The 27,853-nt window shown below is 28.4% G+C and overlaps 2 protein-coding genes across 2 annotated transcripts in view; both read right to left on the bottom strand.

Moving 5' to 3' along the window:
• LOC112690303 (probable G-protein coupled receptor CG31760) overlaps positions 1-27,853 on the bottom strand; it is a 168,716-nt gene that overhangs the window by 57,439 nt on the left and 83,424 nt on the right. Inside the window, exon 3 of the mRNA XM_025564281.1 lies at positions 9,971-10,154. Within this exon, the coding sequence (XP_025420066.1) occupies positions 9,971-10,154 (184 nt within the window). The remainder of the gene's footprint in view (positions 1-9,970; positions 10,155-27,853) is intronic.
• On the bottom strand, positions 6,309-8,713 carry LOC112690313 (zinc finger MYM-type protein 1-like). The gene is made up of 2 exons (XM_025564288.1): positions 8,618-8,713; positions 6,309-8,070 (listed from the first exon to the last, which is right to left on the bottom strand). The coding sequence occupies exon 2, from the start codon at positions 7,496-7,498 to the stop codon at positions 7,130-7,132; it is 369 nt and encodes a 122-aa protein (XP_025420073.1). The 5' UTR covers positions 7,499-8,070; positions 8,618-8,713; the 3' UTR covers positions 6,309-7,129.

Genomic DNA, 27,853 nt, shown 5'->3' with positions numbered 1-27,853 from the left:
ATTATTGAGAATGACAGTGGGCTTAGACTAGGTAAATTAGAAATAATCAAATTGAAAAAAAGTGTTAAATTTTAATGAAAATGTTTATCGTTAAGTTTTAATTAAGTTTAGTTTACACTTAATAAAAATTTAATAAAATTTCTCGAAGGTGAATTTACCATAATATGTAGCACTACTGGAGCGCACTTTTTGTCAACATAAATTGTTGTCATATTTTTATGATTGGTAGGAAAAAATAGTCCAGCAGCATATTATAAAGAAGCGATTATATACAAAAGTGAATTTATGCATATTTTTTATTTTGCAGAAAATATTAAAGACAAGTGATAGATATTACAGACCTATGAACAAATATCAATGAACAAAATATAATCGGTAATAATGTTTAAGGACCAATAACGGAAATATAAATAATCGAATAACATATAAAAGCGTAAAAATAGAAAAAAAATTTGTAAACAAATGGGGAATTATATTTTAGGCTAACGTATTGGCCAAACGGGATAAGGCAGTTGTATATATATATATATATATAAAAAATAAAATTAATAATAAATCCACAGTTGCCAGTCCAAAATCTGTCACAGATGGTTTCCCTTTCTGAACTGGACGACCAAAACAGTGGCTCCTATTTTTTTTTCTTCCATAACCCTAAACTTAATATTTTGCTAGATGTACCACTCATTATAATTATTAAACTTTTTTTCATACATTTTTTATTAAATTTAAATAAAAAATAGCAATAATATAATTCAGTGTAATAATGAATATATATTTGTATTTTATAATAATACGCAATTAAAATAAATAAGACAATTATGTTGTTTAATGAATAAAAAAAAATTCAATTTAAAAATGTAATGAAATCTTTGATTTTGTTTAAAACAAAATAGATTTTTCAAATCAGATTTAAATGATACAAGGTATAATCATACATATGGAACTGCGTTTAATTTATTTCTTTGCAAGTACGTATTATTTTTTAGAAAAGTGTTTTATACATTCGACGACATTCTTTACTCCGTTTTCATTTGATAATTTTTTGTTAATTTTCACTTTTATTAACGTATTTGTATATTTGTGTATTTGTATATTTCATATTGTATATTTTGTATATTGTATTTGTATATTTGTGTATTTGTATATATTTGTATATTTGTATATTTGTGTATTTCAAATATGAATCGTTTTAAACAAAAAAAAAATATAAACGTATTTTCGCCTTTTTTTTTCCGCGTACCCCAGGTTGGAAACCATTGAACCAGAGAAAAAAAACTTCCAAGGCCTTCATTCATAATGTGTACTGCACAAACAAAAACTCCAAAGATAAAATTGCTCCGCAAAAAATCATCCAACTTCCAATATTCTGAGTGACAAAATATAATTTATCAACATTAAGAAATAGTGCACGAATTATAGTATTTAAAAACCTATGATTTCGAGAAAATATTTTGGACGTCCAGCAGTGCATTACAAACATGCATATATCATATAATTTGATTAAACATTTTTTTTTTTTTTTATGAAAATACTTTTTAAAGACATTTTACTGCAAAAAACAGTCTTTAAAATAAGGTTGTGTTTTCTATTTTTAATAATCCCTTATATTATTCAATATGTAATGTGTATTATAACACAACTTTGACTGCGTTAATTTAACATCTCGTTCCACTCCAATCAGTTCATATGACCACCACCGTCATAAATTTTAACATTGAATATGAAATATTAAGTGATAAAAATTTATAAATTGAACATTTTGACTTAATAAAAATAAAATTGATTTTTACAGCAGTCATGTATATTAAAATTTCTATTTAAAATTATAGAATATTATTTCTATAACTCTGTTTACGTATCATCGTCGGTAAATTCATTAGAATAATGATAGTTACGTGATAAATTAAAATAGCCCTAGTATTTCGACAATGCGTTTGTTGTATAAAGTTAACGTTAATTATAATTTTAATAATTAAATAAAAAAAAATCCATTCATGTTTAGCACAAAGTAAGAAGCATAAAATTTTTATCTTAATAAAATAAAAAATAAACAGAAACAATACGAAATAGTTAAATCAATCAAGTTGGTTTACTATTTAAGTATACAACTTCAAACACAGTTTTATACAAATAGATAAACTAACAAAAATTACTTCAGTTGTATGACAAACTTTTGAAGACATTTTGTTTATTAGAAAATACTATACAATAATTAATTATGAGGATTAAGGAATATTATTAATCACCAATAAGTTATGATAACTTTTTGTAAATCGAAAGTATAAGCCGAATAAGTTTACTGAATTTATTTTTTTACATTATTTTTATTTAAAGAAATAATGAATAGTACACAAATTTATATCGTTATTATTGAAACAATAATTACCATTCCTAGTTTTATTAACTACAAATATATTAGTTCTCCGTATTTAAATATGCAATTATAAAAAAAAGTTCGGATAGTATTTACTTTTTTTTATTGTATTAGTCTGAAACAAAGCTATGTTAGCTAAACATACTATATATTTGATTTGTTCTACAAATGAAATAATCAAAAATGTATTTTGAGCTTTTAGTTATTTACATTGAGTTGATTTTTTGTTTTCTTTTTTACAACAATTTTATAAAATGTGTTTAAGATATACATATTGTAATATTTCAAAGATCGATATATATTTTTATAATGCGTTTCGTTAAATGGTATCAGATCAATCAGCTTTATCACACGATGTATGATTTAATGAATTAATTAAAAGATATGAACTCCATATTATTTTCAGCCTAATGAACATTTGTAATTTTCTGGCTGTTAACATATAATTTTTAAATATTTTTTTCTATTTAATGTATGATTTCGAATTTTAAAATAACATTAACCACTTTTATTTTATCATATTAGTTTCTACGTATATATAAAATAATTATAATAGAACAAGTTTAATACAACTAAATACAAATCTTAATATTAAATTCTAAGTGAAATGAGAAATTGATTTTACCTCAATATGTGGTGTTTTATGTTTGAGTATACGATTTTAACTAAAAATAATGTCTCGATCATCTTTATCATAAGAAAATTTTGATAGAAAATTTTTTTTATTGTTTTTTTTTTTTAAAGTAATTTTAAAAATTTCCCATTAGTTTGTCCAATACTTATAAAACACTAGCTAAAAGTACACAGTAATTTTTTTTTTTTATTGGGAACATCAATACATCAACATTTCAAAATTATATTTCTCAATCGATTTGTTTTAAAATTAATTTCATCAGGAATGATAATTCGTGAAAATGTTATCCATACCATTCCAAAATGTATTTGTGCTATCCTGATATAAACATTTATAATTGTGTTGCCCCCAACATCATTTTGGTATTTTTTTTAAACATCTCTGTGGTAATTTTAAATCATACGTCGAAAGTTTCACGAATCATTTTTGATTTATGCCAAACGTTGCAAGTTATTTTGGCGAATGTTTTTGTATGCAAAAAAATATTTTTTATTATATCGCAATATACACCTTCGTATATTTATTCCATTTTTTCTTTGACCTTACTTTTCTCATAAATATGTATAGGTCAGCAAATTTTGTCTTCATTTTCCGTATGGTCGTATGGTTTTATCCACTTTGTCCATTCGTACTTAGTGCTGTTCATCAAGTTCTCCTCAATACCTCTATATTTTATTACAATTGATCCTATTTAATCAACCATAACAAACTGACCCACTTTATCATCACCCATCATCGAATGATACTTAATGCCATCAATTACTTGTTCGAATTCTCCAAAACCTTAATCAATTACCTTTATAACACTCCTAACCCTCTATAGTCCTTTTACCTTAAATGTGGCTTTCCGATCTTCAAGTATCTCAATTAGTTATCCGGGCTTTCTCCCACTAGAAATACACCAGATATTACAGTAATTATATTGTATTTTTATTCAATATTTAATGCAATTAACTAAAGTACACATATACAAGAGTCTATATTTTCAAGTTAAATAGTATTATTTTATAAATAAATGTAATTTTGACTTATAAATTAAATACCCACACACAAAATAAATAATATTATCATTAAAATATCGAAATGAAAAAAAACTTAAAAATTTGATTGATCGTGGTCCTAACAAGTTATCTGGCACAGCATATTTCTTTAAACCTCAAACGAAAAAAACACAATTTCATGTTAGATATATTTGTATTATTTTTAAGTTGTGTATGATTTAAGCAAATTATACATTATTTTGTGAATACTATCCGTTATACAATGAAAAATAACTATACATTTCGAGCTCGTAGAGTTTTTATGAGACACGTTGGACATTTTTCTAATTTAGGTTGGTGTCGTGGCCGAATGTATGAGGATATTACACGTATGGTTGCCGATGTTTACGCTTTCTTGACGGAAACATCCTTCTGAGAAAAAAAATCATTATAACCCTCAAGTGTACTGTTCCAAATACTAGCTCTGATACAAAACTGTCTCGGAATGTTAACCCTTTAGTACCACTATCATATTAGATACTACACGATAAGTACATGGCGCTAGACAGGTCCCTAGACCCAGTCCTACACGTCGATCCGTATCTGTGGTGTTTATTCTTAAAGTAAACACTATTTGTACAAATTTGACCTGCATTTTAGTGATGTCACACAATTGTACGTTTAGCGTATTGCGAAACGAGTACTTGGCAAAACGGGCCATGATTTTTCCAGTTTCAGTGCGAAATGACAAAATCTAAAATAGAATATTTATATTTATATAGAATCAGAAATAGAAATGCCCGTCGCTATGCAACAACACGGAAAACTAAATAAATAAAATAAAAACTAAAACAAACATTTTTTTTAGTAACTATTTTTCGTACTTTTTTCATTGGATAGCTCATCTGTACACCGAGTACTTGTATTTATAAAAAAAAAACAGCTATAAAAAGTCCAGTAGAACGTAAAATATAATTGTCCCCAAAAATCGCTTGACGTTTTAATAATATATGATTATTATGTAAACGAGATTTAGGTTTCATAAGAATTAATATTTTTTGAGAATTTAATTAGATATTTAATGCTTATTTGTTCAATTTATTTTGTTTCATTTAATGTTTTCCCATATATTGTACTTCAGTACAATATAACTTAAATCTTCAACCAAATCAGATACGTTTTAGAAAAAATACAATACATCGTAACTGAAAATGGCATGTAAAATGATAACAATGGTTTATGGCTAGTACAATATTGTTCTGTTCAATATTTTTCCAAATATACAAAGCAATTCAAGTAGCCATTCAATATTAAACCAATTCCTTCAAACTTTATTTGTTTTATACTTATATTGATGATATATAGAGTTGTTAAGAAAAAAAATCGTTGAACATAACTTCTTTCATTTAGTCATAATAATTTGTCTTGTATAATTCAATCATTCAATATATTATGTTAAACAATATATTATCAAATTTAATTTAATAACTACCTATACAATTATTTATGTACAACTAACTAATTTATAACCTAATACATTAAAAGAGTAATATAATATTGGAAATCGTAATAATTTTTATAGTATTGATAATAATGACTTTTATTCAAGGATTTTGTTTATTTTCTATTTAAATAACGTGAAGTAATGCAATACATTAATAAAAATAAATAAGTTTAATTTTTAATAAACTTACTTTTTATTATATTCCATATTATATATTAATATATATATATATTCTGACCACATTATGTCTGCACAATTTTATTTCTATATAAAATTGAATCTTTAGAAGAACGACATGTCGTATGTTGAATCCCTAAGTATATAGACCAGTGATGTCCAACCTTTTTTCCTTGGTGGGCCACTTTGGTAAACTATTATCTTAGAGCGGGCTACCAAATATAAAAGTACGAATAATATCAATATTAATCTAACAGTGGCGTAGCCATGAATTTTGTATGTGGGGCTAAGTCTCACAAAAAAATTCAAAAAATACAAGTACAATATTTCTTTTATTTACACTTTTTAAAATATTTATAATAAATTAAGCAACAAAAAACTTTATATATTGTTAAACAGTTTTATTTATTTATGATGGCTCCAATTTTTTAACTGCATCCTTCGTGGGGCGTTTTGAGCAAAAACTTGAATGACATATGTTTCCTTCACAAGTTCTTTTTTATTTATATTTGCCATTGCTAAACCATTTAACCTTTTCTACATCATTGTTGATCTTAAGTATGTTTTCATTCTTGACAAGGTGGAAAATGTTCTTTCTGGAGTTGCAGAAGTTACAGGCAAGGTTGCAAACAACTGTAACAATAATTTAATGTTAGGTACAAGGTTAGTAAAGTGGGACATTGATTCAATAGCTGAGACTGGCTTTGGTATGTTGTTAGTTTTTCATTGTTGCCTCCATAAAGATAACTCAGCCTTGAGCGTAGAGCTTATATGGTTAGATAAATCATTGCTATATATTTTGGCAGCTTCTAAAATAGTTCCCTCGTCATACTCATCAAAATGACTTGGAATCAAACCTTCGAGAGGGATAATACTAGATAGTCTATTATCAAACCGTGTATCCATTGATTGAATAAGAAAAGGAAGAAATATTGATCGTTTGAAATATATTTCAGCGTTTTCAGAATCAATATTTACTCTATTTATTTCTCTGTTACAAATTCGAAGCATGCGTATTTCAACATTAATTTTTTCTCCTAATTCTATAATATTTTTAAAAACTATACTAAATTAATTGTCTGCATATTCCCGAAGATTCTGTAATGCTCCTTTTATTACCATGACATCGGATATTGCTCTTAATAAGTCTTGTTGCATAGATTGTAAAGCAACACTAAGTTGTAATGTATAAGCAAGGCAAAGCACCGCAACATCAATAGCCACTAGAAATTCACTTTTAGTTATAAAATTTAAGTACAGTAATGCTTTACTTGAGGTTTCGGTGTTTGTATCATGTAGTATTCTTCAAGTGCATTAAGTATAAAAATATACAATTCTTTAAAATGTCATCAAGGAGTCATGGCGTTCAACCCAACGCATCTCGCACAATGTTTAAGTTTAGTCTTTCTCTGCTTGTTGGATTCTGTATTTGGAATTTCTGATTCTATAACAGATTTTAATTAGTCTACTCTTTTTGCAGAAGCAGAGAAAAAAGATGCAACAGCACCATTAATTCCCATCATTTGTTTTATTGAAGATACTTCGCACGCTTTAGTTATACATACATTAAGTGAATGACTGAAACAATGTGTATAAAATGCTAATGGCTGTTCGTTTAAAAGTAGAGCCTGAACACCATTGTTTTTGCCTGCTATGTTCGATCCACCATCATAGCTTTGACCTCTGAGATTATCTAAGCTAAGACCTAGTTTTTCTAACTTTTGTTTAATAGCATTTTTGATTGAAGCTCCCGTAGTAGAAATCATTTTGACGAAACCCAAAATTCTTTTTGAATGACACAATTTGTTAAATCTACATATTGAATACATACGGTCATTTGTTCTTCTGTACTTATATCGGTGGTTTCATCACACAAAATAGAATAAAACTTTGAAGATTTAATTCTTTCAACAATTTTTTTTTCAATTACACTGCCAATAGCTTCAATTACTTCATTTTGAATCTGAGGACTTATCATTGTACAGTTTTTAGGTACTGTTTTCAAATGATTCAATAAATCAGTATCACCACATTCAATTCTAAAAGCAAGAAGACCACGAAACACTCCTTGCTCACCATTTAAACAAACGTCTCTGATATCACCTCATGCCATGGAACCCATTTCCCGATGTCCACGTAATGGAATATTTTGTCGAACACAAAACAGTATAGTTTTAACTATTGACATCAATCTCTTATGTTTTTATTAAATTTTTGTTTGTTGTTTATGTTTATCTAGAAGCACATTTACTGATTTATTATTTGTATTTTCAAAATTAATTAAAAAGTCATTGGCACTTTGTGTGGACAAACAATGGTATTCATTCTTCTGATGATTTTGTAATTCCTTCATTGCATTTTTATACTTCACCATAGAATACTTAACTAATTTTCCGAGTTTCTATAAAAACAAATTATAAAGTTTATAAACTATAATATTCATATTATGGTGGAATAAGTTTAAGCAGAAAATAATTACTTGATGGCCAACACCACCTCCAGAAAACGTAAAAACTATACAATATTTACAATAAGCACCTTCTTTGCATTTACTATAAGCTAGCCATGGGAAAATTTTCAAATATTTGTGTAGAAATCTCCTTTTTTGTTTCCCTTCAATACATTCAGGAAAAACATAATTAGCAGGAGGTTTCTATCCAAGCGTCAAAATATAAAATTATTTATTTCTTTAGCATTTAGTTGCTGTTTCCAATAAAATTAGCAATATCATTAATGGGCCATGCAGATGCATCAACAACCTATTAAGTGAAAATTAATAAATAACAAGCATACAAGCAAATTTATGAATCTGAATATAAGATTGATTATAAAACTGTCAATATATATAAATATAAGATAAAATAATAATAATTATACACTAATACTAATTTTACACTTTACACTTATGACATGGCTTTAATCTAAATTAAAAACTACATTATTTTTACCGTTTCATTAATATTTTCATTAGTATCAGTTTCTTTAGAAATAGAATCATGCTCAATAGATTTAATGGTAATTGGTGTTGTTGGTGGTATATTCAGTTCCTTATTTTCAGCTTTATCAATCTAAATCTATATAAGTATATAAAAAAATATTTATTCTCATGATTTTATAGTGATATCAGATATATGGAATTACTCTGTATTTAATTTTCAAATTTTTAACATAAAAATTCTTTATAGGGAATTTATAATGAAGAAGAACATATTATTTAAGTTGGTTCATGCAATTTTATATTTGTACTTACTGGCTCAACTGAATAGACTTCTTGGAATTTTTTTTTCACATTAAATATTGAAAATACATTTTCCGTTTATCACTCATGTTTATATAATTTTAAATGCGTACCCACTATTCGCTACTCACCAGACACTACTCATCGGTCATTACGAAACACAAAAAAAAATGAATAAATAAATATAGTAAGAGTAACAGCAATGACCAATAAGCTATGTCTATTCGTAACAGTAACCGGCATATTTGATATAAATTATCGTTTTTTAAATGTTTATGTCAAATTATCATATCTTTATTATTGTATGTTTGTTTATTAACAATAATCAAAATATGGATTTTGCTTCATATTAGATAAGAACGTGATAGTAGTTATTGGTACAAGTGGTAAAACTGTAAAATGTTGGCTCCGAGGCAGGAGGCTCGTACAGACTATACATTAATTAACTGTGGATGTGTGACTAATTCACAATTAATCATGATAAGAAGAATGATAAGAGAAAGAATATTATAAAGATTGATATTTTCATTATAAATTATAATATATGGCTATAATGGCTAAAATAAACGCAGTCAATGGGGGGGGCTATAGCCCCCTTAGCCCCCCCCTGGCTACGCCACTGTAATCTAACAATGTTATTTTATTACTCATAGTGAATATACAATGTACATTTAGTACACGTACTATATTTAAAAAAAAATCTTTTATTTGATCAATGCGCTCTTTCAAGTACACGGCTTATATCGTGAAATTTCTATTTGAAAATTATCGGAAATCAAATTATTACATTTAAAAAAAAAGTATTTTATAGTTATTTTTAAAATGTGTTTTATATTATGTTTCATTTTAAAAAAGTTGTAACGGGCCAAGTTGATTACTTTCGAGGGCTACACGTGGCCCGTGGGCCGCGTGTTGGGCACCAATGATATCGACGATCTCGTGTATCAGTACTCATGGACAACGAATGACCAATATTTATAGATGACTACATTTTTATTACATTTCATTATTCGTACGCATGTGCGAAATTTCAAAAACATAAAATTTATTAGTTTTTTCTCACTTGAAAAAGTACTTTCCATCTTTGTACCCGAAAAACGGTACAGTGTACGTGAGCATCCAGATATTTCCACCACCACAATCGTAATACGGCTTGCTCCATTTACCATCTTCGTACGTTACGGTTAACACGTTGTCCGGTATTCGCTCCGTGTGGGCCGTATTGTTCCAGGTATAAGAGTTGAACGCTGAAAATCGAAACAGACAAACGTTAATTGATACGTGTTGGGTATTATTACCAAGCACGTTATCGGATATATTTATGAATGTATAAAATTGCGTGATCGAATCTATAGAGGCGAACGACTGAGACAAAGCCTATAATGAAACATCCGACCGATGATGTTCACGCCCAGACAGGATAGGTGACAGTACCACGGATGGCGGGAGCTTAGTTTGACGTACACAACTATCTACTAATACATAACGTACACGCCCGGTCGAAGGATTCCGTGGCGGATGTTGCGAGAGTGACTGATACGGTCTTACAAATGAACGCTTGTTCCCGGTGATGGCTGCTTGTCGGTACGGTGAATGGCTGTGGAGGGGTCAAAACACCCCCGCTGATGCTGCATGGCGCAGACAGTAGCAAGACTCTCGGATATACGGCCGTTTTAGCGGTTGGAGTAAAAGACACTGGAGGTAACCGGAAATGGACCGATGGAAGATAGGTAAGGTTAGGTTGGATTGGTATTCTCTTCCCCCAACGGAACCTACCTTGACGTAGTGGGGGGATCACCGGCCATTAACTTGATTGGTGTTAAGAGGTTCTTCCCGCGAATTGGCTATTTCCTCAACTGGTTGGGGCCAGAAAGGTTTAGTCTTGCTGCTAACACTAGCAAACGGACCCTGAAGTCAACAGTAAACCACCTGGCGGCAGGTTTAAAACACAAGATGGCTCAACATTACAAGGATTTTGTACCCCTGACCCAGACCCCAACGGATTCGGGGTGAAAGGCTATCATTAACTTTAATACTAGAAACACGGACACTGCTACAAAGGATTATGAAGATATCGGTGAGGTCATTTGGACAAATGGACGGATGCTACGTGCGATTTTCATCAAATCCAGAACGTGGTGACGGAGATGAACTCTTTCATGTGTGATAATAAAAATGTCCATAAGCCTATCAAGGACTGAATTGTGGAGTTAGTGGCCTTGACGGCAAATATGAAAACTAAGACAGAAATCGTTAAGGGGCCTCACCACCACGTCTTTTTTTAACAAAAACTGTTTCTAATTCCAACGCTACGTGTCAAAAATTATCACGATTTTTTATTCTGAAAAAATATTCGGATGCTCCGTAATATTTACGAGGGAACGATCGAGCCACATTCTTAATTTTTGTAGTTTGAATTGCAATAAATATTGTTGTAAATACAAAAAATACAAAATTTCAAACTTAAATATTTAATTAACTAAATACAATTTTTAAAATGTGCCTCTATCGATCCCTCGTACATATTAAGGAGCATCCAAATATTTTTTCAAAATGAAAATCGTGATAATTGTCGACACATAGCGTTGGAATTAAAAACGTATGTTGGAATGAAAAATAAACATTTTTTTGCGATCACGATATTACCAGATGACATGTGCGTGCGAGTGCGTGCGAGAGCCCCCCCCGTACCGCTATCGCACCGCGTCTAGCTAAATAAACCTAAACAGTGTAATATAATTGGATACGTTATTTCGTGGTATTCTATAATAATGTTAGCAATTACTTATATTTCCGCGCCCTGATATTAATATTATACACCTACATTAGATGTTATTATAATTTATTATCGTTCTGTATTTCAATTTTGAATTGATTATTTAGTCACTATTCAGCTTTCTTTCTGTAAAGGCTATTTAGTTATTGTAATAAGAAAAATTTTAATTTTACCTAAATAATATTATTTTATTACAATATTATAATAATTAAAAAATAAGTACGTAATTGTAATAATCAACAATTTATTGTATGAACTGCACTAACAGAAAATGTCGTAATTATTACCCTCACTGATTGTTTATTTATTATGTATACTGTTTCTATGACTAATAATACTACATTATAATGACAATAGTTGATGTTAAACTACCTATGTCCTAAACTCCTAAACTATATTATACTAATGCAATAATACTTGAACTATTCATCAAAATATACACAATATACCTATCTATATTATCTGGCAAAAAAAAAATAATAATAATCTAAAATTCTTCTTGATTTTTTATATTATATATTATGGGTCCACATATAAACTTAGAATTTAGAATTCTGGACCGCATAAATCTAAACTGTACATATCTGGAAAGTACATTATCTGGACCGTATGAATCTGGATACGATTACGCATGTATTGGCACTCGTCGCTACACTTCGCAAATCGAAAATATTCCTTGGCTTGTTACGCAAAACCACTTCAAGTAGGTAACAGGGACAAAATAAACGTGGATATGCAGATATATATATCCAGATTTGTACGGTCCAGATAATCTATACCAATAATAACTATACAAATTATTTTACACTGCGGACTATATTATTATTTTTCTCAATTCATAGTATAATAAGTTATAACTAATGAACCAAATTCTCCGAAGCCATTCAACACGTGAGTACGGGACACCAATTATAATAATATGATTATGACTAGTGACTACCTGACGGTATGGAAGGGAGAGAGGTACCCCCATTGAATTGTACTCACACTAACAATCATTTACAACTAACACAAATATCCCGGACGGCTACGACGAGATTAGAAATTGCCTATATGTTGCCCCTTAAATAATAGCAGCAACGAGGCCCCTTAAGGAGAAATGCAAATCAGCGTCGCAGGTCTTAGGAAAGCTGCACCACATCGCGACCGGGCACGCTGAGATTTCGCTCAGGGTAATGGAAAATAGCGTTATCCTTCCTCCTGTAGCAAGCAGCTTCTCCGAACATCCCCTTTGGTGTGTGAGGAAGAAGGCAAAAAAAAAAAAAAGTTGGGTTGGTATTAATAAGGCCCTCGACCCGACCAAGATTACCATCGGGACACGAAACCCGCGGGCTCGTAGTACGGAGCCATCATCGCTGAGGGGCATGATACCCCAGGGATAGTGGTCCCCTTTGACGTTCTGGTGTACGTGATAGATGTTACGTGAACGTTGTAGGTGAGCACATGTACGTAAACCAAGAAACCCGCAGAGGAGGTATGCTAAAATTACGAATTCGATGAGATCTTTTGATGAAACTCGCATAGTAAACGAATATTTTTTTTTTCGTTTTATTCGAATCATTATACTATCTAACGTGTTGTATGACTGAAGCGTTCAATATATGTATTTTGCATGGGAGTTTTTTTTTTTTTTCGAGATATAATAGCTTAATGTTGAGACTATTTTAAATCAACGATATTATGGTTTGTTTGGACCAACATCATTAATTTTACAAAAAAGGTTAACTAAACGATTTTTATTCGTATAAATATTTCTATAGATCAACAATAATATTGTGTACAATAATTCATGCTACGATTTATATAATATACAAAACCAATAAAAGAATCTAAAGAATATTATATGAGAGATGAAAATTTATATATACTAATATGTATGTATATTTTTTTCAATCCATTTCAAAAATTCTCACCCTTGACTAATATCATTGATTTTATAATATAAAATAAAATAAATATCAATGCTAATATTGTTATTTTATAAACAAATTTAGTATATTTTACGACGAAAAATGACAATATATTTCTTTATTATTGACATGGGTCAAAGGGCATTTTCAGGGCTGGATCAAGGGGGGGGCTTTGGGGGGCTATAGCCCCGGGCCGCAAGTTGAAAGGGGCCACAGTGTGTCAACTCATTTTTTTTCAAAATATTATTATAACTTATAAATTTTAAATTTATGTCATATGAAAATGGACTATGGACTTGGATACTTCATTACCGACACACAAGACCCAATTATAGTTATAGTGGTCGTCGCTTCTTGCAACTCGTTATCGTCGTTATCGAACGGGTTTCCGGCCGATCCGTCAACGCGATAAATATAATCGGTTTAATTTATTTTTAAACCTAGAACATTACACGTTCGATGAATGACACTCACGTACTTTTGCAGCCGTAGGTGCAGTACTGATTATGTTAGCTGAGACCGCAGACGCTAGCTTGAGATTTCCGATTGTTTATTACTTTATTATCATATAATATTTAAAGCTCCTTTTATAACATTATAAATTTATTGAATTTATCTATCAAGTGTGATTTAATAATCATGTCTTTCCGAAAACATGAATCTGGTGCTTCAAAACGAAGAGCTCTGAAAATTAGAAATGAGTACGAAGCCAAAATTCCTAAATTGTCAAATTTCTTTCAACCAATTGAAAATCCTGCATTTGAGACAAAAATGAAAAAAACCGTCGGCGAAATTGATACAAACACTGATAAAGTAAATTTAACATAATTAAATTAAAATATTTATTTTAAATATTAATACTATTTAATATCATATAAATAGAAAATATTGACGGAGTTGGAAATAAATAAAGATCCTGCATTGTGGCCGTCAATGAGTGAAACCGTCCGAGAAAAATGTATACTATTAGGACCGGCATATTTCCAAAATAAAAACAACGGATTTTCAGCTTCCTTACGAGATTATAAAAACCAAAAAAGGTATTTTTCTTGTAATTTTTTTATACGAACTTTGGTGAATGGAGAGAAACACGAACGATTATGGTTGATGTACTCTGAATCAACAGGGAACGTATTTTGTTTTGTCTGTATGTTATTCAATAGTAATAGTTCAATGAATCCTTTTGTAAAAAATGGATTTTCAAATTGGAAGAAGGGCGATGAAAGAATTAGTGGTCATGAAAACAGTTCTGTACACCAGGTATGCACGATGAAATGGATTCATCGTTTGAATAATAAAACAAATATTAATAAACAGTTAACGAAACAATTAGAAGTAGAAGAAAATTATTGGATCGATATTTTAAAACGCGTTGTTGAAGCTATTCGTTTTCTTTCGACACGAGGTCTTGCATTTCGAGGTAGTCATGAAGTGATTGGAGTTACGGATAATGGTAATTATTTAGGAATACTTGAGTTGATTGCTAAATTTGATCCTGTGTTGAAAGCACACATAGAAAATTATGGTAACAAAGGCAGGGGCAGTGTGTCTTACATATCAAAAACCATCTGTGAGGAACTTATTGGTATCATGTCTTTAAAAGTGTTTGATCACATTGTCGATGAAATTATTAAATCTAAGTATTTTGGTATTGTCGTTGATTCAACTCCAGATCTTGCCCATATTGATCAGCTGTCGATAATCATACGTTATTGTTTGAATGGTACGGTACATGAAAGATTTCTTGGCTTTGTCTCTTTTCATAGTCATACTGGTGAAGCTAGCTACGACTGTCTTAGAATTTCTCAAACGAAGTGGTATCAACATTGCCAACTGTCGTGCGCAAACGTATGATAATGCTGCCAACATGTCTGGAAGATATCGTGGACTACAGGCTCAAATTAAAGATCTAAATGATTTAGCATTTTATGTCCCATGTGTCGCACATTCTTTAAATTTAGTTGGAGATTGCAGTGCAAAAGAATGTTTAGAAGCAATCAATTTTTTTTCAATTCTTCAAAAATTATATGCGTTTTTTGCAGCCTCTACGCATAGATGGGATGTATTATTAAGAAACAGTAAAAAAAGTAGTAAGACTTTAAAAAGTCTCTCCAGTACACGGTGGTCTTGTCGTAATGATGCTATTGAAGCACTAGCTGGTAATTATGATGAGATATATAATACATTATCTGACATTTCTAAAGATATGAATGAAAATGCTGACACTCGTCATGATGCCAATTCAATTAAGAAAAAGTTAATAAAATTAGAAATAGCTTTTATGACTATTTTTTGGAAACGTGTTCTAGGCAGATTCGATGCTACAAGTGTTTATTTACAAAGAATTGAAATTGATATGGTTACTGGTAATAGTATGCTACAATCGTTGATAACATTTGTTGATGAACTCAGAAATGATTTTGACGCAATTGAAGATGAAGCAAAAATATTGAGTCTCTCAATTAATAAAGAATGGTCTAATGGAGGAAAAAACAATCGTAAAATTATTCAAAAATATTCGGATGGCACTACAGGTCATGAGAGTTTAAAAGGTAGAGATACATTTAGAGTCAACATTTTTTTTGTTATCATTGATAAATTGCAAACCGAATTAAAAAAACGGAGCTCAGCTTATGACAATATAACAAACCTTTTTGGATTTTGGCCTCGTTTGGACGTGATTGATGATAATTTATTGAAAAAATCCGTAAATAATTTAGTCAAAGTTTACTCTCGTGATCTAGAAGAAAGTCTATACGACGAATTGAAACAATTCATTGGTATGGTTAAAGTCAAGGAAGATAATAAATTAATAAAAAACCCGGTTAACATGTTAAAAATGATTGTTGAAGATAATCTCTCGGGCGTTTTTCCACATATTTATGTAGCGTTCCGAATTTTTTTAAGTATACCAGTTACTAACTGTGAAAGTGAACGATCTTTTTCTGCACTAACAATAATTAAAAATAAATATCGTTGTATGATGGGTGAATCAAGACTGACATCTCTATCTATTCTTTCAATAGAGTGTGAATTGACTATGAATATTTCATTTGAAAATATTATAAGACAATTTGCCCAGGAAAAATCCAGGAAAAAGTTTTTCAAACATAATATTATATAAGATTAAAAATATGTCTATATTTTTTTTATTGCATATGCCGAAAAATGTATAATATGATATAAGAATAAAATGTTATTTTAAAAAAATGCTATGCTTATTTTAATTTATATTTATTAAAAATTAATAAATCAGAAGAAAAAAAGGAAATTGTTTTAGGTGAAAAGGCCTCAATAAAAGTAATAGCCCCCCTTAAATTATGATCATAATCCGGCCCTGGGCATTTTACTTTTTTGTAATGTATAAATGACATGTTCTAATATAGTATGTATCCGTATGTAATGTAGATACTTGACGACGACTAGTGTAACACCCAGTCCGTTTTTTTAATTTTTTTTATTTGTATTGCACTTTTATCTTCTATAGGAAGGAGAAAGCAAAAATTATTTTCCAAAACATAAAAATTAAAAATACTTTTAGGTCATTTTTATTTTATTAAAAGAATCTGAGTTTTAAAATACACGAAAATAGTTTGGAATATTGAGTTATAATTTATTTATTTATATATAGTTATTTTATCAAAACTATAGCACCATGTTCGATTCAGATATTGAACTTTATGGACTGAAGATATAGTAAGTATTAAAAATAAAAGACGGATACTAAAATAGTTGGGTTTTTTTGTTAATTAGTTGATATTTTCCATTTTAGGACTCTATAAAGGAAAACTATTTGATATGTGATGGAAGCAGATGAGAATAAAAGAATCGGTATCGCCTGAAGAGCTTATATGTATTTAGTTTGTATGATAAATTTTAATTTAAGCTTGAGACATAGTGGATGTGAGCTGTTTTTGTGTATTTAACGTTTTATTTTGAGATGAGAAACCCACTTGAGCATTTTTTCAAATATAATTCCTGGATATTTAATTTGAAAATGTATTGGGTTGAGTGATTCTTTAAAATGCTGGTGGGATGTGATTTTTTTTTTTTTTGCGTAATGTAAATGACCTAACGATTTATTTATCAACATTTGTTTTTATTTACTGACATTACTGGCTGTGATATGATCACATTGTGATGCTAATATTTTTCATATACGTAACTAGTGTGGTGAAACATTAACTCTTGATAGTTGAATTTTAATTTTAGCATACATTTCTATTGGAATTGTAGACATAAATCATACCGTATTAAATGTCATGATATTGAATTATCGTAATTTTATATAAATCATACTAATGAATATACACTGTGATTGATTTATTTTCTTACAGTAGCTTAACCTTACATGATCGTGATATTATTCCTAATAATTTTTAGGTTTTTAATAGACTATGGAATTATAATAAAGAACAAAGAATAAAATGTTAATGACGATTATTCATATAATTTTATAACCAAGTAAAACTATATAAGGAGAAACAAATTAAATCTATAAAAAAATAATAATATGTTAAAATATGCAAACATAGAATATCTACATTTCTTTACTCTATTTATTTTTTTTATTCTTCATATTGTTTTAAATTATTCTATAAATGCATATCTAAAAATTAAAAGTTTCAATTAAACTTTTATTTTTTATATTTTGAATACTTTCAAAATATTGATAATGGTCCAAATTTGCTGGTTTACCATATTTTAAAATAGAAATAACTTATTATATATTAAAACACATGTATAAGAGATTCAATGAACCTGTATTCACATTTTGACTAGTTAATTGTAATATACTAAATAATGATTATTTATTCGATGAAAAATGTTATTTAATTTGTAATAGCGTTTCAAATCGTTTTTAATATAAATTGGGTTCAATGGTAGATGTTAATTTAGATTCATTTAGCGGTTCAATGAAGGTTGATTTGGTTTTCTTATATTATAATTAGCTTGTTATTATTTAAACGTTATCTCATTTTTCTTTTTTACTTATAAATATAATATCAAATGAGGAATTAAGTTTTGTACACTTTGGATTGCCAATTGCATTGAATATATTATGCTATTAAGGCTCCAACGAGGCTTAAGATTACAAAGATTCTGGTGTAGAGTTTATATTTTATGTATATCTTGAAATTAAATGCTTAATTCAACGCGAGAACCGTTATTTTCCTTAATCTGGTTTATAGCTTTGCTGATTACTTGTTTGCTAATTAAGTGACACAATTTTTACAAGCCTTAAGTGTTAATTACTTTTATTATTGCGTGTTTAAAATTTAGAATTTTATAAATTGAACTACTTTTCCTGACATTAAAAACTTTTATTTTAAAACATTTACAAAAAGAACAATACGCTTTTTAGTCAATAATTGTTTAAATAAATCATAATTTGTGTTTAATCGTTTAATTTGTCGTACATACTATAAAAAAAAATGTATATTTATAGAAAACTAAATCAACCATAAATTCTGCACATTTTCTTTATTTGCAATCAAATGTTAATGCTAATATTGCTCTTCAAATTTATGTGATAGATATAAAATTATGTTATTTTTTATATGACAAAGTCACACGTACGTGAAGTTGGCCCACCCTTTTTCACGGATTAACTTGAAGTTAATAAGTCTAAGTCACACTACAAAATAAAACATAAGAATAAATTATTATTTTTTATCAATCAGATTCTGTGTTTGATCTATGTTTTGAATTATTTTCCTGTAATTTAAACGATCTTTAAATAAAATATAAAATTAAATAAAAATAAAATTTATGATCATTGGTTTTGATATCAAATAGAATAGAAAACCTCTCGGTAATCGATCACGTTAACATGCGTGATCATATAACACTCCTCATTACTGTCAGAGGCCAATGTGCGTGTTACGTAAATCGATTCTTATTATTATAGTAAACTATTCAACAAATACGTTTGGGATTTATATATGGTAATGATAAAGCACGTCTTTAAGAAAAATAAATTAATATATATATATATATACGTATTAATTGAAGTAATATAGTATTTTAAGTATGACGATAAAGATTTGACATGATATTAAACCTAAACAGAAAATTGGAAATTACGGAAACATAATTATCTTCCCTCCGTTTAAACAGAGTATTATGCTTAGGAGAGAATGGATTTGTATACTATGTGTCTCATTATGACGTTAAGATCATCAAGTTTATCGTCGATAATATGGTATGTGTATAGGAAACATGCATATGATGTGTATGAATTATCCAATAATATATACGATCAATAAATAATACAGAAAAAAAAACTTTTATAACTATGATCCATCATTTGGTGAATTAACTCCTTAGTCTAAACAAATTATTTATTTTATAGTTAATTAAAATACATATTAGGAATAACAGTAGAAAAAATTCAACTATCTGAAAATGTATGCTATAAATACAGTGTATTTAGAAAATCTTTCATTTATAATCAAGAATAATAGTTATAATTTATTATTATCCATGTTTTTTTTTCTTTTTTGCAATATTTTATGATAAAATTTTATAATTTTAGTATTTTACACAATTTTTATCAAATCTGTGATGTGCACCGTCAATAAATTCTAAGTCTCTAAAAAACTGGAATGGAAAATTCGATTCCTTGACTTTTATTTCATCCCATGGATATTCGACTAAAATCAAGTTGTTTCTTATCTATTGGTATTTTAAACATACTTGAATGATGTTTTAAAATTTGTTCAACTAAAATGGAATGTTTTTACTTTTTTTTCCAAACGAAAACAGTATTACACAAAACGAACAAACAATATGTATTATCGGCGAAATACATTTCGATGAGTTATCGTTCTATCTTAATAGTGTGTTATACTGATGTTAAAATTATTCATTTTGAAAACTTTCAAATTTCGTCTTTCATATGATTATTGATTTATGTTTCTTTCTCGTTTCATACTTATGTTGTTCCGTGATTGGCACTTGTTGATACCAAAGAAGTCGTTTATTTCGTAGAAGCTTAATGGTACTTAATATTATTGTTGTATTTCTATGACATATCTGACGCTCATTGTATTAAAAATATAAGCAAAGGAGACACAGAGACTAGATATCAGATATCTGCTATTCGACTACAATTATAATGGCCTCCTAAGTCAAAATTGATTTGTCGGCAATATAGTAGTTTCCAGAAAAATAATTTTTTCCTAATCATCTTGTTATGTTTTCATCATATTAAAAAAAATATCTATATAAATAAATAAATATGATTTTCGTATAACTATTCTTGTAGAATCCAATAAAAATCAGGGATAAACTCTACGTTGCAACACTGTAAGACGTAATTGTGTAATTTTCATTTTGGGAGTGTCAAACATCGATATCATTTTTTACCGAAGAAAACGTATATTAACAACAGCAATCTCTCCATTTGTGACATTCCTCATATTCTTTTTTACGGTCAATTTTTATCCATGCAGCCTAAATGCTTTTAAAATATACTTCATTCTAGTATGATTTCAATCAATTTGAAGTCCATTATTTCTTCCCAATTATCTTCTTTTGTCGTTTCTATTAATTCTTTGTTCCAATTTTTTTTTTTTTTTTTTTTTTTTTTTAATTAATGTTTGGATTAAATTTAATAATTGTGTTCCTAATAGGAACACAATTTTTAACTAGAAACTCTCTAGTTTAATTGTATTAAGAGTATTCTTTATATTTGTAGTTTTGTTTCTATCTTTTTTCTTTTTTCTTTTTCTCTATTATCAACGTAATAATGGTTATAATAGTTGAGTCGATTTATATCACAAAGTGTTTTGCATTTTGAATTTTATATATTTTTACCAAAATAATTACAATCTATACATACATTTTAGGCAATAAGTAATTTTTTGAATGAAAAATAGTGGTGATTGTAATAGGGAGGGAGGGTACTTAGTTGTTATTCAACCAAAAAATTAAGTCAGGAAATATCCAAGCCAAAACCGTTTTAACATTTTAAGATTTTCAGGAATTTTGTAAGAAGATAGATGTTTAATTAGTGGATTAGTATGGTGATTTAGCTTAAAATACAATGAAAAGAAAAAGAATTTAGTTAACTGAGAAAGTGTGGGAACTTTTAAATCGTTTTGGAGATTGACGTTTTTCATGATTTGAGACGATTTGATGGAGGCATATTGATTGGAAAGCTTGTATAGTTCACAGGTTTGAGGGTTCCACACTCTATTAAAAGTTTGAGTCTCGTCAAATAGAACAGCTGTGCAGTAATGATTGGATTCCATACTTATTTTTTTTTTTTTTTTATTGTTAAGAAGAAATATACAATCTGTTCCTGATTAGAACAATAAGAATATGTGAAAAGGATAGTTTTATATGAAAGTTTGATGGGAGGAGTTACCCAGTGGTAACACTACCCTAACGAGTATTATTTTAATCATTTAGAAGATCGTGACACCAATTTCTTTTGAGTCTTCTGAGGGGAGGAGGGTTCAAGGTATTGTGAGTGATGCAAAGTTGGATATGAGGGGATTGATATGAGAAGGAAGTTTGGAGTGGAATCTTTTGTAGTAATTTAATGCTTTTTCATGGACGGTTTTAATTTTTAGATCTGTGTGTAATGTTAGATTTGAAATATAGGGTGGGCAATTTGTAATTTTGCGAAGGATATTATTTTGGAATGTCTGGAATGAACCTCCTTGAGGAACACCTGCACGAATCTTTGCTATACTTGAGTATGATGATCCAATTTTGGTGTTAAAATAACATTCCGTGAGGTGAGATTTGATTAGCATGTAGTAGGTTGAATAAAGGATGGTTTTTATCTTAGATAACAGTTCTTCATGCCATACCCTATCAAAGGCTTGGCTTATGTAAAAAAACGCAAGAGTAATAATTTTTTTTTCAATGAAAAAAGAAATGGCATCGACCAATCTATGGAGCTGATGAATTGAAGAATGAGAGGTGCAAAAACCAAATTGAGTATTTAGTAGTATGGAGCTAGAAAATATATAAAGATAAATTTTTTTATGATTAATCTTTCAAGAATTTTCAAAAGAAAGGGGAGGGGGCTTATTGGTCTTAGTCCGATAGGAAGAAGAAACATCAGGAGGCTTATTGGGTTTTGGAACCAAAATTGTGACTGTGAATTTCCATAATGGGGGGAAGTAATGTTGTCTTAAACAACATTATATATAAATGTGAGTAGGGTGATTGCTCTTTTAGGTAGAGATCTGGCTACTTCTGCAGTTATTAGATCGTAACCCGGAGATTTTTTGAGGATGTGTTTTTGAATAGTGAATTTTACTCCATAAGGAGAGAAATGCTTAACTGGGATGTAGGGAAGAAGAAGGGTGACAAGAACACGGTTTACTGAGTCTATACGTTGAGGTATTTGTATATCCGAGTGTGGCATGAAGATTTCAGTTAGGTGGTCTAAAAATACTTCTGCTCTTTAGCGTCAGTACAAGCAAGTCTACCATGTGGGTTAAATATAGGAACGATTGGAGCTTGGTATTTTAGTGCATTTTTGGTAGCAGTTCAGAGGCTTCCATTTTTTGATGATAAGTTTGAGAGATATTTTTCAATAGATTGATTTTTATGTTTGGCAAGTATTTTTTTCAGTAAATTTGATGGATTGTTAAAGGTACTTTTGTGAGATGGAAGGCGTGAACGTTGATTAATGGCTCTCGCTTTGTGATAATTTGATATGAGGATACGTTTATGTTCGGGAACTGAGGGTACAGGTTTTTGATACAGCCTTTTTTCAGGACTAGAAGCCCAAGCTGCTGATTGTAGTATGTTTATTTATGGCTATATAAATTTCAAGGGTGGTCGCCGGAGCAGAGGGCACAATTTGGAGTAGCATCTCGTGGGTTTGGGTAGGCCGAAGAAGAATGGTGAGCACCACAGCGTACGCATCGAGCTGGGTAACAACAACTCGATTTAGTATGCCCATAATCCTGGAAATTGATGCACTGGCTGATGGATTTCGATTTGTAAGGTTCTTCCACTTTTATCTTGGTATGGATGAGAGATTTAAGTTTATAATTTCGTTAGATTGTATAGTAGGCTTGAGTTCTACGAAGAAGAGAGATTGTGGGAGTTCATTGATTTTATGCAATACTCTTGTAACTTGGCGGACTTCAAATAGACGTTGTTCAAGCTCTAGTTTGATAAGTTCTGTGGACGTAGATAGATAAAGATTTCTAATAACTACATGCGTTGGCTTGCCTTCCGTGAGTTGATAAGTGTGATATTCTGTTTTTTGTTATTTTATGAAAAGGATCAGCGTTCTATAAGAATTTAGATTATTTGTCATAATTTTTAGGTAATCTGTCGAGGATTTACAGTAGAAATTATCTACACCAATTAGTTTAATAAGGCTTTCGCAAAGGTCTGTAAAATTGATAACGCCTCTACAAAAATTGGTGGAGGTAGAGTTTGTTTAATACCGACGATGAGATTTTCCTCCGTATACTGCACGGGAAAGTCCGGTTGGGTAGTATTTGATTTGGTAGGAGACACTGGTTCGTCTTGCGATTTAATTTACATCTTATGCAAATTAATATATGATATCATTATCAGTAGTCCTGTAAAGTATTCGAATACAAGTATTTGAATACATGTATTAAAATACTTTTTGAAGTATTTTTTGGTATTCTAAATACAATTTTTTTTAAAGTATTTTTTAAGTATTTTGAACACTTTTTAAAAGTATTTTTAACAATTTGTAAATACTTGTATTTAAATACCACAAAGTTCGTTTTAATAATTGTATAATCATAATAATTCTCTATCCTAATAATTGTTCCTACTTCTAAGAATAATATTCGGTTATTATTGATGAATCTAATAAGTAATAAAATAATAAGATATTACTATAATATTACTAATTTTAAAACTGTTAAATTTCAAACCGTTTTAACGCTATCATATATTTTTTTTTAAATATTATTTTGCTTAATTTTATATTAATAAGTATTAATTGTTATAGGTTGTGACAAATATCAATAAATAATAATGTAAATAATTTATTAAAATATGCAATGGTTATTATTTATATTGTAATTACAATTGGTAATATTTATTTTCTAAAAAGTAATTTATTTTTAACCATACTTGTATAATTGTAAAATAATATTATCGGCTTAATCTTTAAGTTTTAACTCTAAAAATATAATTTCATGTTTATTAATTTCATGAATATAGAGTATCAAAGATCAATTTTTATCTCATTATCTAGGTTATATTATAATAAAATTATATAAAAAGAAAGCATTATATTAATGAGATTCAATTTATAAACACAAAAAATTGTATAACAGAAAAAGTAGTATATAACAATGTTAAAAATTTAAAAAATGCTACATCCAATTTTATATGGGTTTATTATTGTAATTTTTAAGGAATTTTTTTCAAATAGTTCTATATTAATAGTTAATACCATTTTTTATTTATTTCTTTGTCATTTAATTGTATTAATACTAGTAGTTATATATAATATGTGAATGAAATATGTGAACATGACCTCTAAATAGTCAGACATGTTTTGTTTTTTACAAATTGTTAAATCTATAGTAATTAGTATCATAATATAGGTACCTAAACTGATATATAATCAGTGGCATAGACACAATTTTTTTCTATTGAGGGGGGGGATGGTTAACTATAATAATATATGATATAAAATTAAAAAAAAATACTTGTATTTGTATTCAAATACTTAGTGAGTATTCGTGAAATACATTTTTATAATAGTATTTTATAAGTATTTTTAATACTATTTTATTCGAATACTAGTATTAATATTTAAATACTTTTTCAAAAGTATTTTTTACAAGACTGATTATCAGATTATTCTCTTTGACAATCATCGTTTTTCCCTATGGCTATTCAACTATATTAATAATAAGTTTTCGAATATAATTTATAATATATAGAAATTGTTAAATTTATAATGAATAGAAATATTCTATACATATACATTTAATAATGTTGTTTAAAACTTTTATTTGTGACCCGTACAATAATTGTTTACAAATTAAAAACAATTATAAATTAGCATGAAACTTATTTTACATAATCTATTTGTAAAATACACTATGACGGTAAGACATATTTTAACTTAAATTAATAGTTATAAAAATAAAATAAATTACATTTATTTATTTAACTGAATATTGCGTAGCTGCTCAACCTGCTTACCCCGTGCACTCGCCAATGCCTATAAGTTGTATAATTTATACGTAGACCGAACCTGATCCTTTTGTCCGTAGTTAGTCGCCATTGTTACCGTAATATATCATATAATTGAAATAATAACAATTGTACTGCTATAATTTCTACAGTTTTTTTTTTTTTTTTTTTTTTAAACATTGCATTAATAATGCATGGTTTGGTTTTCTGCAAAAGAATATAAGTGAAAAAAATGCTTTGAAATTTGCCATTCGACAAAATTGGCTTTAGAAAGCTTATAGGAAAAAATAAAAATAAGGTATAACATTTAATATATAGTTTTCAATTACAACCACGGTTGAGTACATTCACAACAATGATTTTGATATATTGTATAATATTTACTTTGATAAAATAGTTAATTTCAAAAACCGCGATATTGGTTGTCCACTATATTTCTTTTTCATATTATTATAATTTATATTATATTATAGTTTTCAATTTCAAATTCAATGATTTTCCAAAAATTTTAAATTCTAAAAATTGTATGTGAGTAAAAATGCATACCAAATTTAATCAGATGGCATAGTATTCTGTACCAAGGCATAATTAATGATAATAATCTAACTCTAATATAATATTATGATATGCTTGACAACAACCTGACAACTAAGAGATATTTTTAAACACATGAAAAAATAAAATAAAAATAGCTTTCAAAGATAATCTTTAAATTGCTAAGATATTTAATATATTTTACGACATACCATGATTGTGTGAAATTAAACAAATCACTATTTTATGCTATAATAATAGGGTTGTATAATATACCTTTATGTACGATGTTTGTATAACCCTCAACGGAGTAGTAAAACAATTGAGATTTAAAGTATGTCTAGAACATATTATATGAGAATCACAAATTTGAAACATTTTCAAGAAATTGAAATTCAGAATTGTGAAGCATAATTTTTACGATTCAAATTTATCCGAAGATCATGATGACCACTGTAGACATTTTTTATAGAAAAAAATCTACTATATATCGATTTAAGTTATAATTAACCTTACAATTAGACGATAATTGTACGGCCAAAAAAATATAAATGCTCATTTTACATAACATGAAATATAAATCTAACATTTGAATAAAAACTAAATCTAAAATATAACACACACTCATACACTGTTTATTGTATTATAGAAATGTCAGGTGATCGGTTTTTAAGGCAAAAAAAAACATTTTATTGATGATATATTATCTGTAAAGACAAAGATAATGCATGATTGATTTGTAAAAGAATTGCCTTACTGAAAGGTGATTCCAAATTTCTTTAGAAACGTTCGACTAAAATAAGATAGCCTTATATAAGTTATCGTATTTAATTTACGGAAGGGATACGACCGAAGTTTTGGTTACTTTCTAGTCAGTTTCTTTCAAAATAAGAAGCTCTACTAACTTGTCCCTGTTATTAAGTAAAGAAATTTGTTTCATGAATTTTCGAACACTGGAAAACAATTACTGAGATAAAAAACTAAAATATTCATGAAGTTTTTTTTAACGGTAGAAAAACTTTAAGGTTACCACACTTACTTTAAATAACATATATGGTCTACAATTCTACATAATTTTGTTCATAACAGCCAAATATCAGTTATGCTCATCAAAGAAGTGAAATTCACTTTTTTCCTAAAACACGTATCAAATAACCGATGAAAAAATAATTAGTGTACAAAAACTATAGTTTAATATTGTTAAACTTTAAAGGATCCTACCCTCATAGTCACTAGTATAATAAAAAAAAAAAAAAAAAAAAAACACTGAACTACATTCGGGTCACTATAAAAAATGTATTTAATAGTTATGTTACTTATTAATCAAAAAATTAATTACACGATGAATTAATGTAATGGATTATGCGCACTAGAATGTATTTATTAAATATTTAAACGTTTATTATAAATGTATTAGTAGAAAACAAAACATTTAATCTAATTAAACACAAATAAGATAATACGTATGATTGAGACATTTAATATTTTATTGAAATGATATTCATTAATTGTTTAAAATTAGTAACATTGACTCCTTTATAACTTATTGAAATTT

Source organism: Sipha flava, unplaced genomic scaffold (assembly GCF_003268045.1).
Source record: "Sipha flava isolate LNK unplaced genomic scaffold, YSA_version1 114_pilon_pilon, whole genome shotgun sequence".
Taxonomy (NCBI): Eukaryota; Metazoa; Arthropoda; class Insecta; order Hemiptera; family Aphididae; genus Sipha; species Sipha flava.
The sequence above is the reverse complement of the archived record's forward strand: the minus strand, read 5'-3'. Positions and strand labels throughout refer to the sequence as shown.